This window comes from Lepisosteus oculatus, chromosome 9 (assembly GCF_040954835.1).
Source record: "Lepisosteus oculatus isolate fLepOcu1 chromosome 9, fLepOcu1.hap2, whole genome shotgun sequence".
NCBI lineage: Eukaryota > Metazoa > Chordata > Actinopteri > Semionotiformes > Lepisosteidae > Lepisosteus > Lepisosteus oculatus.
This window is the reverse complement of record NC_090704.1, coordinates 36,586,031-36,600,325: the sequence shown is the minus strand read 5'-3', so window position 1 is coordinate 36,600,325 and position 14,295 is coordinate 36,586,031. Positions and strand designations below refer to the sequence as shown.

General features: G+C 38.1%; 1 protein-coding gene across 1 annotated transcript; it reads left to right on the top strand.

The window, feature by feature from the left end:
* Positions 1-299: 299 nt before the first annotated feature.
* On the top strand, positions 300-1,697 carry LOC102695740 (urotensin-2 receptor). The gene has a single exon (XM_006635360.3). It carries the CDS (start codon positions 415-417, stop codon positions 1,486-1,488), a length of 1,074 nt encoding a protein of 357 aa, XP_006635423.1. The 5' UTR covers positions 300-414; the 3' UTR covers positions 1,489-1,697.
* Positions 1,698-14,295: the final 12,598 nt, after the last annotated feature.

Below are 14,295 nucleotides of genomic sequence, written 5' to 3'. Positions count from 1 at the left end.
CCAGTACTTCGAGTCACAAGTAAGGAAAGACATGGAATATTCTTAAAAGTTATTTGCCCATAATGCATAATAATGCATTATTTTAAACCTAGCAAAACGTACGCACACTGTATACGAATAATTCCATTTGACCAACAATATTCAGAAGAGGGTAGCATTATTAATTTAAACGTTACCCATTGTGCAGGTAACTCAGTAGATACATGTATGCTGTCGACTTGTCTATAGCTAATGAGAATAAACAGGTAAGCTATTTATGTTTTTCAGTTACTGTTCTGTCTGAAACTGGCAATGAAGAGTTGGAGGTGACGTCAGATGCAGAGCCGGTGTCTTGTCAGTTTCGCAGACTCGCACATATTGTGTTTAGCCTTATGGATCCCTGCTCGACTTTAGAAACCGCTGCCAAACTCGAACATGAATCAAACCAACTCGGGAAACCTCAGTAGTCCTCACCCCGGATCCGTGGACGAGCTGATCATAACCTCCACATTCGGGACCCTGCTGTCTCTGGTGTACGTGGTGGGGGTGTCCGGCAATGTCTACACACTGGTGGTGATGTGTCATTCCATTCGTTTCGCCGCTTCCATGTACATTTCAATTATCAACCTTGCCCTCGCCGACTTGCTTTACCTGTCCACTATTCCCTTTGTGGTGTGTACCTACTTTCTGAAGGACTGGTACTTTGGGGACGTCGGCTGCCGCATTCTTCTAAGCTTAGACTTACTGACCATGCACGCCAGCATTTTCACGCTGACTGTGATGTGCACTGAGCGTTATTTGGCCGTTACCAAGCCTCTGGACACTGTTAAGCGCTCAAAAGGTTATCGGAAAGCTACCGCTGGTGGAGTGTGGCTACTTTCTCTGCTCCTGACATTGCCAATGATGATCATGGTTAACCTACAGACGACCAAGAAGGACAACGGGGTGAAAAGAATGTGCGCTCCGACCTGGGGTCCCGAAGCTTACAAAATTTACCTTACAGTTCTTTTCAGTACAAGCATAATGGCACCAGGTGTAATTATAGGCTACTTATATACCAAGCTCGCCCGCACCTACCTGGAGTCCCAGAGAAACTCTGTTACAAACAAGGGACATATAAAGCGCTCACCGAAGCAGAAGGTGCTAATTATGATCTTCACCATTGTGCTCGTGTTCTGGGCTTGCTTTCTGCCTTTTTGGATATGGCAGCTGCTGCCTCTTTACCACAAACCGCTGCGACTACCCTCTCACACCCAGACCTGTATTAATTACTTGGTTGCATGTCTGACCTACAGCAATAGCTGCATTAACCCCTTTTTGTACACGCTGTTGACCAAGAACTACCGGGAATACTTGAAAAACAGACACCGGAGTTTCTACCGCTACACGTCCGCTTTCAAAAAACGACCCCCCAGCTTGCACTCCTCGTGGGGAAAATCTGTCTCCTCTAGTAACCAGTTCGACTTCCCCTCCGACACTTTTGTAATGGGACAACTGAAGGCGCATTAGTGAACTCCGCTACTGGTGGCTTGGGTGGTGATAGCTGCCTTTACAAGTAAGCTCATTAATTCTCTCCTGCTTATCGAAGAAACGCGTTTTGGTCTGCTATCAAGATAAATTAGCTTCACCAACCAAGTGTATCGAATCATTATGGTAATCATCTTATCCTTATTCCTCCTTGTCCTTCTCCGGAATGTTTGTCCATAAATAATTTATGTCCTGACTGGGATTTGTGTTTTCCATTTAACTGACAGTAACATAATTATCTCTTGTGGTGAAAATTACACAGCAGACAATTCATAAGCACAAATGTAAGGAAAACATGAATCCAATTAATCAATCTTATTTTAATATCTAAACAAACATCAGGAGTTGAGTATTAATCACACTGTATTAATCCCTAAGAATTCTTATAAGCATTCTTAGATGCATGAAGTATTTGTACAGTGAGTACACATTGCACATGACTGCCATTACAGTGAATTGTGTAGTCTTTATGAATTGTGAACCAATAATGATAATACAATATATTTATTTTTAGATGGCTTCCAAAAGAAAGTCAAGCAATATAAATAGTTTCAGGAGTTATTTTTTATTTTTCAAAATAAGCATAACGTTACGTTCAGTTTTACACATTTCAAGAGTGGTTTGCTGTTAATTTTTGTTTTTATTACTTTAAAGAGGAGCACTTACTGTAGTATAGTGGCAGGTTTAAAAACAGCTTTCAGAAGATTTCAATTACACCAGACATAGCTCTGCAAACTTAATATTGAATTTGTATCCCCACTTCATCAGTCTAAAAGTGCAGAACCAAACAACTGAAATCTGTAGAAGAGACCTTCTGTAAATCAAATTCACACTAGTAGTTTACTTTGTTTGAACATCAGCACTTACTGTAGTATTTGACATCAAATTGCAATAACAAGATAGTTTGGAATGCTACTGGATTATTTCATTGCAACCCAGCATCTTAAAGTAGAAGATCCAGGACAGGATGGCACAAGTAATGTCTTACTATAAAATCTATCCATTTATTATCTGCTTTATCAAACACAGCTGGGGCCTAACCCAGTAAGCAATGGGCACATGGAGGACACCAGTCCAGCATATGACTGACACACACACCAAGGGCTAATTTTCCTAGAAGCCTACCTTAACCTACCTGTTACCAGTGCTCCAGGGGTGCACCCAGAAGAAACCCACATGAAAACAGGGAGAACATACGGTACAAGCTCCACACAGATAGCACCCCAGTTCCAGAACTGAACCCTGGGACTCAGGACTGCAAGGCTATGCTGGCTACTGTGCCATCTTGTCAGTTTTCTTTTTTTTTGTTTGTGTTCTGAAATTGTTGTAATCCAACAGCAAGTTTCAATTTGTTTGCCCTTCACGGTGACACTCAAAAAATAGAAAATAAAAATATAAATCATTCATTGGTTTTAGTATACAGTAGTTGTTGGCTTTAAGACCCTCTACCCTTATGAGGACAAGGTTGAGTTGAAGGTCCACTAGGAGGATTCTTTGGCAAACAGTGTATTTGTCAGGTAATTTGGTCTAAATTTATTTTGGAGCTATACAGTATACAGGTATACAGTATATAGAATATGCAATTTAATTAAATATACTGTATACTAATGGAATAAAGAAATGCAACACCTCTTCCTCCACACTCTGGCCCTCCCGTCTGCATGGAACAGGTTGAAGAGTGACTCATCGATTAAGAGGACATCAGCCACTGTTGACGAGTCCATCACAGCCTCTGTCTGGCCCGGGTGAAACGTCTAGGAGGTGTGAGCAGAGGACCTCTAACAGGTCTTCTTGCTCCAAGGCCAGCAGAATGGAGTCTCACTGTCCTGTCACTGATGCAGGCATTGTGTCTGCCGGCAGTTTCAGCAGCAGTACGAGTGGCAGATCTGAAATGATCTCTCAGATGGACCAGTCTGATGTGTCGGTCCTGTTCTGGTGTGGTCACTCGAGGGCGACCGGATCTTGGACCAACATCTGTCCTGCTGGTCTGCTGAAACCTTCTCTGCAATCAGGACACAGTGGAGTGGCTTACCCCATAGTGTCTGGCAACGCTGGCACGTGACATGCCTGCCTGCAGCATGCCAATGGCCCTCTCCCTTGCTTCTGGTGACATTCGAGGCATTATGAAATGCACAGAAAACTGACTAAATGTGGTCTTTTTCTTGCAGTAACCTACTGTAAGCTTTGAATTAATTGTTCCCCTAGAACTTGTTAGGTAAAGGTGCACCTAACAAGCTTTCATGTGATTGGCAAGTTGCAATGCCTCACTGCAGAAGCTGTATTGCTGATCAGAGGGCTTAAAACAAATTGACAACTTTTTGTGAAAGTACGTAAGCTATAACTCTAGTCTTCTCATTCCAAAAATATTTCTTTTTTTTTCCAGCAGTATATATGTATGTCATCGTTATTTTTATATCCTGTTTATACATTTCTATCTTCTTGCTGAATTGAGACCTCAGTTTATTCTATTTATGTGTCTGTTTAAAAAGTGCAGAGATTTATTTTTTAATACAGTAACATAATATGCATCCCAGCATCAGGGCAGAATATTTCTGCTATGGACTGGTCAATCACTAGGCTGAAATGTGGACAGATAATCACAGTACAGAAAGACATAAGCAGGTTTTTGAAGATCTGTGATTTTAGAGGTTGCAGGGTTTTTACATACAGTAGATCCATTTTCTAGTGTCTGTTTATCCAAACTGGACTCCAAATTAAAAATAATTCAAGGTATTGCAGTTCTGTAGTGACTTAGACATTGAAGACTATTAAACATGTGTGGTGCCACAACCAGTGCCAGGGTAAAGGCAGCCTGCACTTCCACATTTTGCCCATATGGAGTACAATAGCATGGACCAGGAATGCCCATCTTGCTTAGACAATATACAAGCACATACATTAAAGTTAAAGATTTGAACAAAAAGCATTAATTGCCCTTATTCTATCAGTTCTTTGTGCTAAAATGAACTGATGTTCTTTAAGAAATTGGGAATTTTTGAGTGTATGTCTTTAGGCTGTGAAAAAAAAATATTTTTATGTATAATAAATGTAAGAATATTTGCTGCAAATTACAGTCTTTTCATTTTATTGTTTTTAAAGATTATGCTAATGATTTCTTATAACTGTTCATAAGGTCGTGGGTGTGGTCTGAATCTAAATGCAATTGACCTGGGAATTCTAGGGAAGTCTGAGAAAACCCAACTGAAAAAAGATTGAGCACTCCAGAACAATGGAGGAAAAGTGATAGGGAAAGCAGGTGCTAAATAAATAATAAGATGCATGTCAGATCTTGGACAGCAATGGGAAAAGGCTCAACAGTCCAAAAGAAAGCCGGCCTATTGCACCTCAGATGACAAAGGCTGGCTTGAGATAATGCTATCCTTGAGGGAACTGTTACTGAAGTCTTCTGGTCAGGAAATGGGAGCTACGGCCACTGGGGGGTTGCTCTTTTCACCTCAAGAGTGGATACCTCTTGCCATGCTCCCAAAGAGAGGGGCCCAACAGCCCCCTTGACAGCTCATGCAAAGGCAGACTGAAACGTAGAAAAGAATAGTGCCACATAGGGATGAGCCTCCCTAGCTCGTAGCTGTGTTATGTCCAGTAGTCTGCCCAGAGTAGGCGGTTTCGACCAACAGGCCGGGCAGGAAAATCCAGTTGGGCAGTCTGAGAGCACCAGGAGCTGGTATATTCAATCTACACGCCCTAGAGGTGGTGGTGGGGGGGGGGGGGGGGGTTCTCCCAAGACCTGGTCAAGCGTATGCTGTCAGCTTGATGTCCCAGTTGCAATCTTCCAATGAAGAGCCCAGGGTCTGAAGAAACCAGATTCCCTGGCACCTGATGAACTAGGCTAACAAAGACATTGGCTAAAGAGGGGTCTTGACTTTGACCAATCATCTGGTCCCTTCACCTCTACTCAAAAGCCCCCAGACAGCACAGTTGGGACACTGAAAGCTGAGGAGAGAGGAGAAAAAAAAAGAAAAGAAAAGTGGAGAGTCACCTATATCTCTGTCTGGTAGGAATTGGAAAGCTGAGAGATCCAACCAAACAGGCCAGGTAAGAAACTCCAGTCAGGCGGTCTGGTTGGAGGACTCCAGGAGCCAGCTGATTCAAGGTGCACACCCCCCAGTGTGGTCACCTCAGAGACTAAGCCAAGCACGCACTGTAAGTTTGGTGTACTGCCAGCAATCCTGTGATAACAATCCCAGTGTCAGAGGAAATGGATTCCTTGGCACTTGATGGAGCAGGCCGATGGAGACATCTGCAGGAGAAGAGTCACTCTTACTCCCACAAGCCCTCTGACCATCAGACCACACTGTCCTAGTCAGAGCTCCCAGACAGAGCCAGGGGAACAGAATCCCAGGACAAGGAAGGCTCCACCGGGACCCTGGAAGGTGGCTCGGGAAAAGATGAAGAGAAAAAGTGAGTGGAAAGAGGGTGCAGTACGAAGATTGGGATGGGAGCAGCAGTGCTAGGCAAAGGCAGGAGCCACAGCACTAGGTAAAGACTTGAGCCGCAGCACAGGAGTTCAGAAATCAGGACTGGAGTTTTAGGACACAAGTCTGGAGTACAGGAAACAGGATTGGAGTACAGGACATAGGGCTGAAAAGGTACGGACTAAAGAGTGCAGGCTGCTTTAGCAAAGATTCAAGAAAGCAGTTCAAAGTGAGGCCCAGGGGTCCAGATGAAGGAGGCTCCCCCAGAATAGAGCTGGGTAGCAGTGGAGATGGAGGCAGCCGAAGAAAGGTCTGGAATTCCATGACATACTAGAGTGCACACACAAATAGTTAGGTGAAGATTCAGCCAGCAGAAACCAGGCAGAAATGGAAAGGAGTGAGCAAAAAGCAGTGCTGCCGGAGGGAGAAGGTAAATTATAGGAGAAGCACTTTTGGAATATAAAGGGAAATAGGTAATTGAATAATTGGTGGTCTAAAAAAGTGATAAAGGAGCATGGACCAAAAAAGGATCCATTGGCAGCAGTAAGCCATGGGAAACAGTGAGCCCTCATGAGAATGTTCTGTTTTCCAGGGCAGCCATGGGCTGAGAGACACCACGGGACGGCGGGTGTAACATTTTAATTACTGTATATAGAATCTTCAATTGCATAAATGATGAATGCTCCTTAATTCTCCTGAATAAGAAGTAATTCCAAGTGGTCTTGTGGATCCTGGGTTTGATTTGGAGATGGGATCCTTCTGTGTGGAGTTAGATTTTTGTTGGGTGCTCCAACAATAGGTACCTGCTACCTTTCAAAGATATGTTGGCTCTAAAAATCTCTAGAAGTCTCTAAATCAGTGATATTCACTCCTGGCCCTGGGGTGTCATAGTCCAACAGATTTCATAGGTAATTTGGAGTTCTATATACCTATAATCTAAACCAATTAAGTGAACAATTGATTGAAATACAGTTTTTAAGAGTCTAGGGTGGAGTAAAAACCAGAGGCCCCTCCAGGACCAGGAGAAGAATGTCAGTGATCTAAATTAGCCCTGTATGCATACTGTACATGTATGCTTCCTGCTGGGATCTGAACGGTGAATTCTAGTCTGGTCATGCACCCTCGACAAAATGTAAATCTGTGGTTTTATTTAGTTAAGAACAGTCACTGATACACTGAAACATTAATAGATATGGAGAGTCTTCTAAGACTTCTTCTAGAACTTCATTCTCTAATTCCCCATTTTAATACCAACAACCCCATCACACACTCACAGTATTGTGAGATTTAGTAAATCAGCAATTTGGTATAGAAGATAATTTGGTATTTTAATAACCTGGCAATGATGAGGATGGTAGTGGAATCATATCATTCAGTGAAATGAAATAGTTCCCAGAAGCACAATGAGGTAAAAGTGGGATCTCTGGAAGTTGTGCTTCTTACTTGTGTTTGTATTTAGTAGGGTGAGGCTTAAAGGATTGTTCTCTCACTTTCTGCTTTACACAATTCCATGTATAGATATGTCTATTTCAAGGTGGGCAATCTACAGTACTAATATGAAATAAAGACAATTGGCTTTGATAAATTGAACCTCTGAGTTCTGCTTTGATTTCCAGTCAGCTATTGTACACTAAGGCAAAGCCATTTACATGCAGGACCACAACAGACTATGGCATACATTGTCTCACTATAAAGGCTACAGTTCATTGTATTCCATTAATTTTGAATAAGCCACATAGGTAGCACTGGGATCAGGTATAGATTGAGCTTATCATTTACATAATTGAGCTGCAAGGCAGGATCTACAACAGGGTCCATTGGGGTTTACATGAAGTGTGTAATGTAAAGAATGAATCGCTTCAAGCAATTCATTTCTTTGTGAATTGCGCTCTTCAATTGATTGTTTTAAATAATTCTAATTCATATGCAACAATTTTAGTTTATATGGCAAGATGAATAAGTAATGAAGTAATAAAAGAGACTAAATGTATGACTTCAGCACTATGTAGTCCTTGCAGTATACCAAGCACTACAGTCCTTATTAAATTTGATTCAGCATAAGTGGTACTTTAAAGTGTGTTCATCACAGCAAAGTTGCTAACTCAGTTAAATCCCAAATTATGTCAATTCCTTAAATGTATTACTGAAATGTAATTTAGTTGTGCCATCATATAATTCCAGGATTTCACTGAATTGTTTTTTTTTTAATATTTATTATAGAAACAGAGAAGTTGGAGGTTAATAAATAAATGATTACCTGTTTTTATAACAATCAAAAGCTTACAATAGTTGAATACCCCGAGTGGTGCCTTTGAGTAAGGTATTAATGGTTAAAACATAAATATTTTATATCATCAGGTTTGTGTCTATGGCTTTTGCACAGAGCATATATGGCTGAAGCTTGTGAATCTCACCTGGATCAGAAGATGCACTTACATTTTATATGTTTCTGCTGTTGATTAACTTCAGCATTTTTCTAAATGTTCCTTGTAAAATATGTTCCTCACATTATTCTTTGTTAAGGTTGTTCAGATTTTTCCCGAGGATAGTTAGATATTATAATATTCATCTAAAAAGAAAAAGAAGGAGAAAATATAAAATTAACAATAGAAAAATAGACAACATACAGTAGATTACTTCCTTAAGACAGTATATCATATTTACAAATATTAACAATTAATGCTTAAAACAAACTTAAATGTACACATTTTAAACTGTTATAATTTAGATCTTATTTAAATAAAATAGTATTAATTAAATATATACAAATTGCTAGTAGCTTTTTTAATGATTGTAAGATTTGCTGCTCCTGAAAGGCTTCAGTTTAATTTATTTTATAGGAAACTTAAAAATGTCAATGGTTAAGACGTTGGCAACACTGATAATTTAGAACAATTTAATTAAAGAAAATATCTGCCCATGACACACAAGGAGAACAAGAACTTTTAAAAAGCTTGTTTTGCATTCCTCTTTAAACAGGCTTCACTGATGTTGTCTAGAAATAATATCTAAAGTTATTCCTGTCACCTGTTTGACATTTCTTTAAAATAATTTGGATTTTAATCTCAACTGCTAGGCAGGATGAACTACAGGGCATTATGTAAAACAATTACAACTAATAACAAAGTATCTGTAATCTTTCTTATTTTACATTTAGAACTGTTTTCTGATTTTTAAGTTTAGAAATGACCACACTAATATTCTAGTCTTCAGTTTACCTGAATTCGCAGTCTGGTTAATGGTGTGCATCTTAAAGGCTATTATCTGATGTCTTGTGCAGATGACAGAGAAATGCCCAAGACACGGGCACTACTTCAGGGAGCAGGCAATCATATCAAACATTGGAAGAAAGTGTTTCCGTAAAACAACATAACTCCTTGCGCTTTAATTGAAAGAGCATTAGTAAACTGTAAATGCAGGAAACACTAAAGGGCTTAATGAAAAATACAAAAGTGCTGACATATCATTTGAACAAGATCAGCCATCTTAGTCTTTTAAGTTTCAGTCTATTCCCATCCCTTATCTGAGCACAGGAGTCCAAGTAAGTGGCTTTATTTGTGTGCTTATAATAGGATCAGTCAAGGACACTCAACATGCTGTACGCCCATATAAAGCAGCTAACCCACAGGAATGCTCAGATGTTACTGTCACAACATGGGGTAGTTTCTACAGTTATAATTACATTTTTTATACCTTTGTTATACAATTGATCTTATACATACAGTATATATCTGTATGGCTAATTTACATATAATAAATAGACAAATCAGTTACAACTTTATTGATCCTTTTTCATTACACTCAACAGCAAATTATAAGGACTGGCAAGTACTAACATGAGATTTCTCCACATTGACACATCTGTTGAGTGAGACAAGTAAAAAACTTACAAGCAGATGGAAGGAATTACTGGGGCTTCAAAAGGAGTGTGATTTCTCAGCGTTTTCTCATTGGGTAAAATCATCCCACCTACCAGGAAGCTGTCACCTCCTTCCTAATGAAGACAGAAAACAGTGTCCTCACCTTCAAACTAACCATTTCCTTAATCTGTAACTCAGGGAAGCAGACTGTGCTTCCCTGTGCCCTCCAAGTCTTAATTTAATGTTAGTTTTTTATCTTTGTTAATTCAACTCAAGAAAAAACAAAGATATGAAAGTAAACAAGTTTTCTTGGAATTTCCTGTATGACTACATTCTTCACAAAGACCCCATCCCTTTCAGATTTTGGTTTATTTCAAGTAACCCCTAATCATACACAGCTGCATTGCACTCAAGTAGGTAACTAGCTGCATCAATGGTGCAAATGCACTTTTAGATTATATTTTGCTATAGAAGTCTTACCTAGTCCTATGGCAGTCCAATCTATTTTCAGTGGCTTGGATGTAGTGCCAAATCTTCACAGCTGAAATGAAATCTCTACTCAACAGGCATTTGACCTAATTTTTCAAATAAACAAGTAATTATGCCTTTAGTACAGTACATCCTTTTATAAATTTGATTGCTTCATTTAACCTGATGTGTTTAAATTGGAAATTAACATCTAATTAGAGATTCATCTGCTGTAAGCAATTCATGGTAAGGTACACATGTTCATGCAAGCAGTTTAATGAAGTATCTTATGTTGCCAGCTTTCATCTGTTATCCCTATTTCAATTTCAATTTCTTGCATGTCTTGGTAGGTATTTTTACACAGTATCTCTTGCTATTTGTAGTCATCCCTAAAATTAGCTTTATCAATAAGGGGCTTATGAAAAGATGTCTCCAGCTCAAAAGATAGAGCATACTGAAACTTGACAAAATTAAGTAAATTAGAGATGATGAAAACCATCAAGTCAGTTCCACACACTGAAAGCTCAGACATTCTGAACTATTGTGTACATGTAAATGAAATAATTAAGAAAAAAGAAAGGTTCACTGGAGTTAAGTAACACTAATCACTTGTGTGGCCTTGTAAAAAGGAAATAATACAATGTTCAGCAGTTAGAATTGGGGTATAGGGGGCAGATGCATTAAGCCTTCATCTATTTGTGCACTTTCATTTTAAAGAAGAGGCTCTTAGGGAGCTCAGCCAGTAATGCTACTTTATGGGAAACCTGGATAAGCCATATAATCCATATATTGCTAGTCCAGGTCTGGACTGCATCATCAGCAGACTGTGCCAGTAATTCCCCAAATGGAATAAAATTAAAAAAGCATAGTTTCTTATCTCCAAAAATAAACTCGTTGACTTATTACTTGTATTTATAACAATCAAAAGCTTACAATAGTTGAATACCCCAGTAGTGGCTTTGAGTAAGGTGTTGATGGTTAAAATGTAAAGACTTTTTACATCAGGTTTGTTTCTAAGGCCTTTGCAAGCAGCATATCTGGTTGAAGCTTGTGAATCTCATATGGATGCACTCACATTTTGTAAACGTTTCTGCAGCTTCAGCATTTTTCTAAACCTTCCTTATACAATATGTTCCTCACATTTAACATTTAACATTCTTTTTTAAGATTGTTCAAATTTATTTGAGGATAGTTAAATTTTATAATATTCATCTAAAAAGAAACAGAGAAAATATCAAATTAATTAATTATTGGAAAATACAGGTAACAAAGATTACTTCCTTGAGACAGTATTAATATTTACACATATTAACAACTGCTGCTTAAAACAAACTTTGACCTTAAATTTAAACATTTTGAACTGTAATAATATTGTGCTTATTTAGGTTAAATAGAATTATTTAAACAGATAAATTGCTAGACGTTTTTATGATTTTAAGATTTGCTGCTCCTGAAATCCTACATCTGTGTTTATTGTATAGGAAAATGAAAAATGTCAATAGTAAAGACATTGGCAACACTAATAATTCAGAACAATTTAATCATTAAAAAAAATAAGTCAATATCTGCCCATGACACAAGGAAACCAACAACCTTTAAATATCTTGTTTTGAATTCCTCTTTAAACCAGCATCACTGATGTTGTCTGGAAATAATATCTGAAGTTTTTCCTGTCACCTGTATAATGACATAATTATTTTAAGCTAACTTGGACTTTAACCACAGGTACAGGGCATTATATAAAACATAATTACAACTAATTATATAATGCGTCTGTTTTATGATTTTTAAGGTTAGAAATTACTACACTGATTTTCTAGTCTTCAGCTTACGAGAATCAGCAGTCTGGTTAATGGTGTGTGTCTTTCTGATGTCTTGCACAGATGACAGAGAAATGTCCAAGACACAGGCACTGTTTTATGGTCCAGGCAATCAAATCACATCAAACTTTGGAAGAAAGTGCTTTTGTAGAACAGCATAACTCCTAGCACTTTAATTGAAAGAGGGCAAGATATGAACTTTCAGACAGGGAATGATGAGTCAGATGACCTTTCAACTGACAATAAGGGATGTACGATATGGGACTTCTCAGCTGAGAACATGAACATAAGAAGTATTAAGGAGAAGAGACATCATTTTAGTTTAAATTAATTGATCCCAGGATCTATACCTGCATTTTGGAGTTAATTCAAATCTTGAAAGAACTTTCCCTCCAGTTTTTAATTAAAATAAATTGAGAAGAAAAAATCATATCCAAGATATCTACCAGGTCTATGCAATAGGTCAGTATAAAATGAAACAGAGGCATCATGAAGTTAAGCATGGGTAAAGTACTGGCAATGAAAAAGTCAGAGATTCTTTCAATTGAGGAAAATAAAAATTAAAGCTGATTTTATATAATCAGTGGAGCTCTAAGTCTATCCAGTATCCCAACATTTTTATTTCCACTTTGTGGAGCATGAGCTTATCATTTTACTCCTGCACTGGGAACCAATCGGTCACAGTTGGTACTTCAGCTTCTGGGAGAAGCTCACATTTGCTCTCCAAGCTAGAATGAGGCAGTTCAACCTTGATTCTATCTTTCATAAGCAACGGATTTTATGATGCATTAAACTGTAGCTGACCAAAGTTTAGGTTTGTCCTTATCAAAGAACTCAGAACTGTTTAAAGTGACTGACTTTAAATGTTTTTTTTTCAGAATATCCATTCAGGATAGTTCTGTGAAACTGATTTTTCAAAGCTAGTCCAAATTGTTGCAATGTGTTTTTTCACTTTATAGATTAGTTTAAATTGTATTTTCTTGCCACATGTTGTGCACAACTGTTCCGAAATTTCAAGTAATGGAAGTATTTTTTTCCGTATTTTCTAATTTATTGTATGAAAAAATAGGGCTATGTTTCTTTACTTGGTAGTAATCACAATGCAGTCAAAACATATCTGTAAATAATAAGCAAGCTGAGCAAAAGAGCAAGATGGACTGAAAGTTTGTGCGTTGTTCATAACCTTTGTTATGCTCATGAAAAAGTATTTTTTGATCTTTTGTAATTCAAATTTATTTTATTTTAGTTCTGTCTGATCACTGGAAGTCACTGGAATCCTAATCAGCCTTGAGAGGCAACGAAGCAACAACACTAATAATGTTATTATAATAAAAGAGAACTCTCCTGTAAAAATGAAACCAACATCATAAGCTGCTAAGAAGGAGAACTCCTGTGTATTGTTTATGATTAATGCTGAGGTTCCCTAGTCCTAAATGTAGTTCCTGCAGGAATATGTTTTTAGGGTGCATTTGTGAAGAATGAATGCCCTACTGTATGGCTTTATCCACATTAACACTCAACTTATTTATTTATGGAAACTAAATCTATTCCTAATAGAATAGAAAATGTATGCCCTTGTTGAGCTCAATGGAGCTGAAAAGAGGGGTTTTCAATCTATGTGAAATCATCTTTATTCTTTATCTACAATGAGAGAAACTGCCTGGGTGTTTCTGTGGAGATGAGAACTGTACAATAGTCTGACTGGACAAGAAGTATTCATGTTTGAATATGAAAGTCTGGACAAACAATTGCATATTTCATGTAAATACCAAATGTAAATTCCTCCAGCTACAATGAGTCCCCTGATATGTATTTATTAGTATTTGAAGGGATTATAGTAATGAAGATTTTAAGATTTTGGCAATAAAGCTAGTGATATGGCCAGAGCAATGCACAGTAAAGTAACATCACAAAACTTGGCAAGAATTTTCCAAGGACCAATTTAGCCGAGTGGGTTTTCTCATATCAATCTCCAATGTGTGGACAAGGGCAAGATGAAAACTCAAGGAAATTACCCCAAAACTGTGCATTTTCACATGAGAAACTGAATCCCAATTTACTTATATAAACCCTTATTTGTCATAAAATGTTAATACAGTACATACAGTATGTCCATGTGAAACTTCCAGAGCCACTTTACAAATCTCATAAGTTTTCATGGATAAAGGTTGCACAGCTGAGTTATAGTATAAAGGTATTCAGGTTTTC

What these genes read in the sequence shown, in the direction of transcription:
- LOC102695740 (XM_006635360.3), top strand. Translation starts at nt 415, where the DNA reads ATGAATCAAACCAACTCGGGAAACCTCAGTAGTCCTCACCCCGGATCC.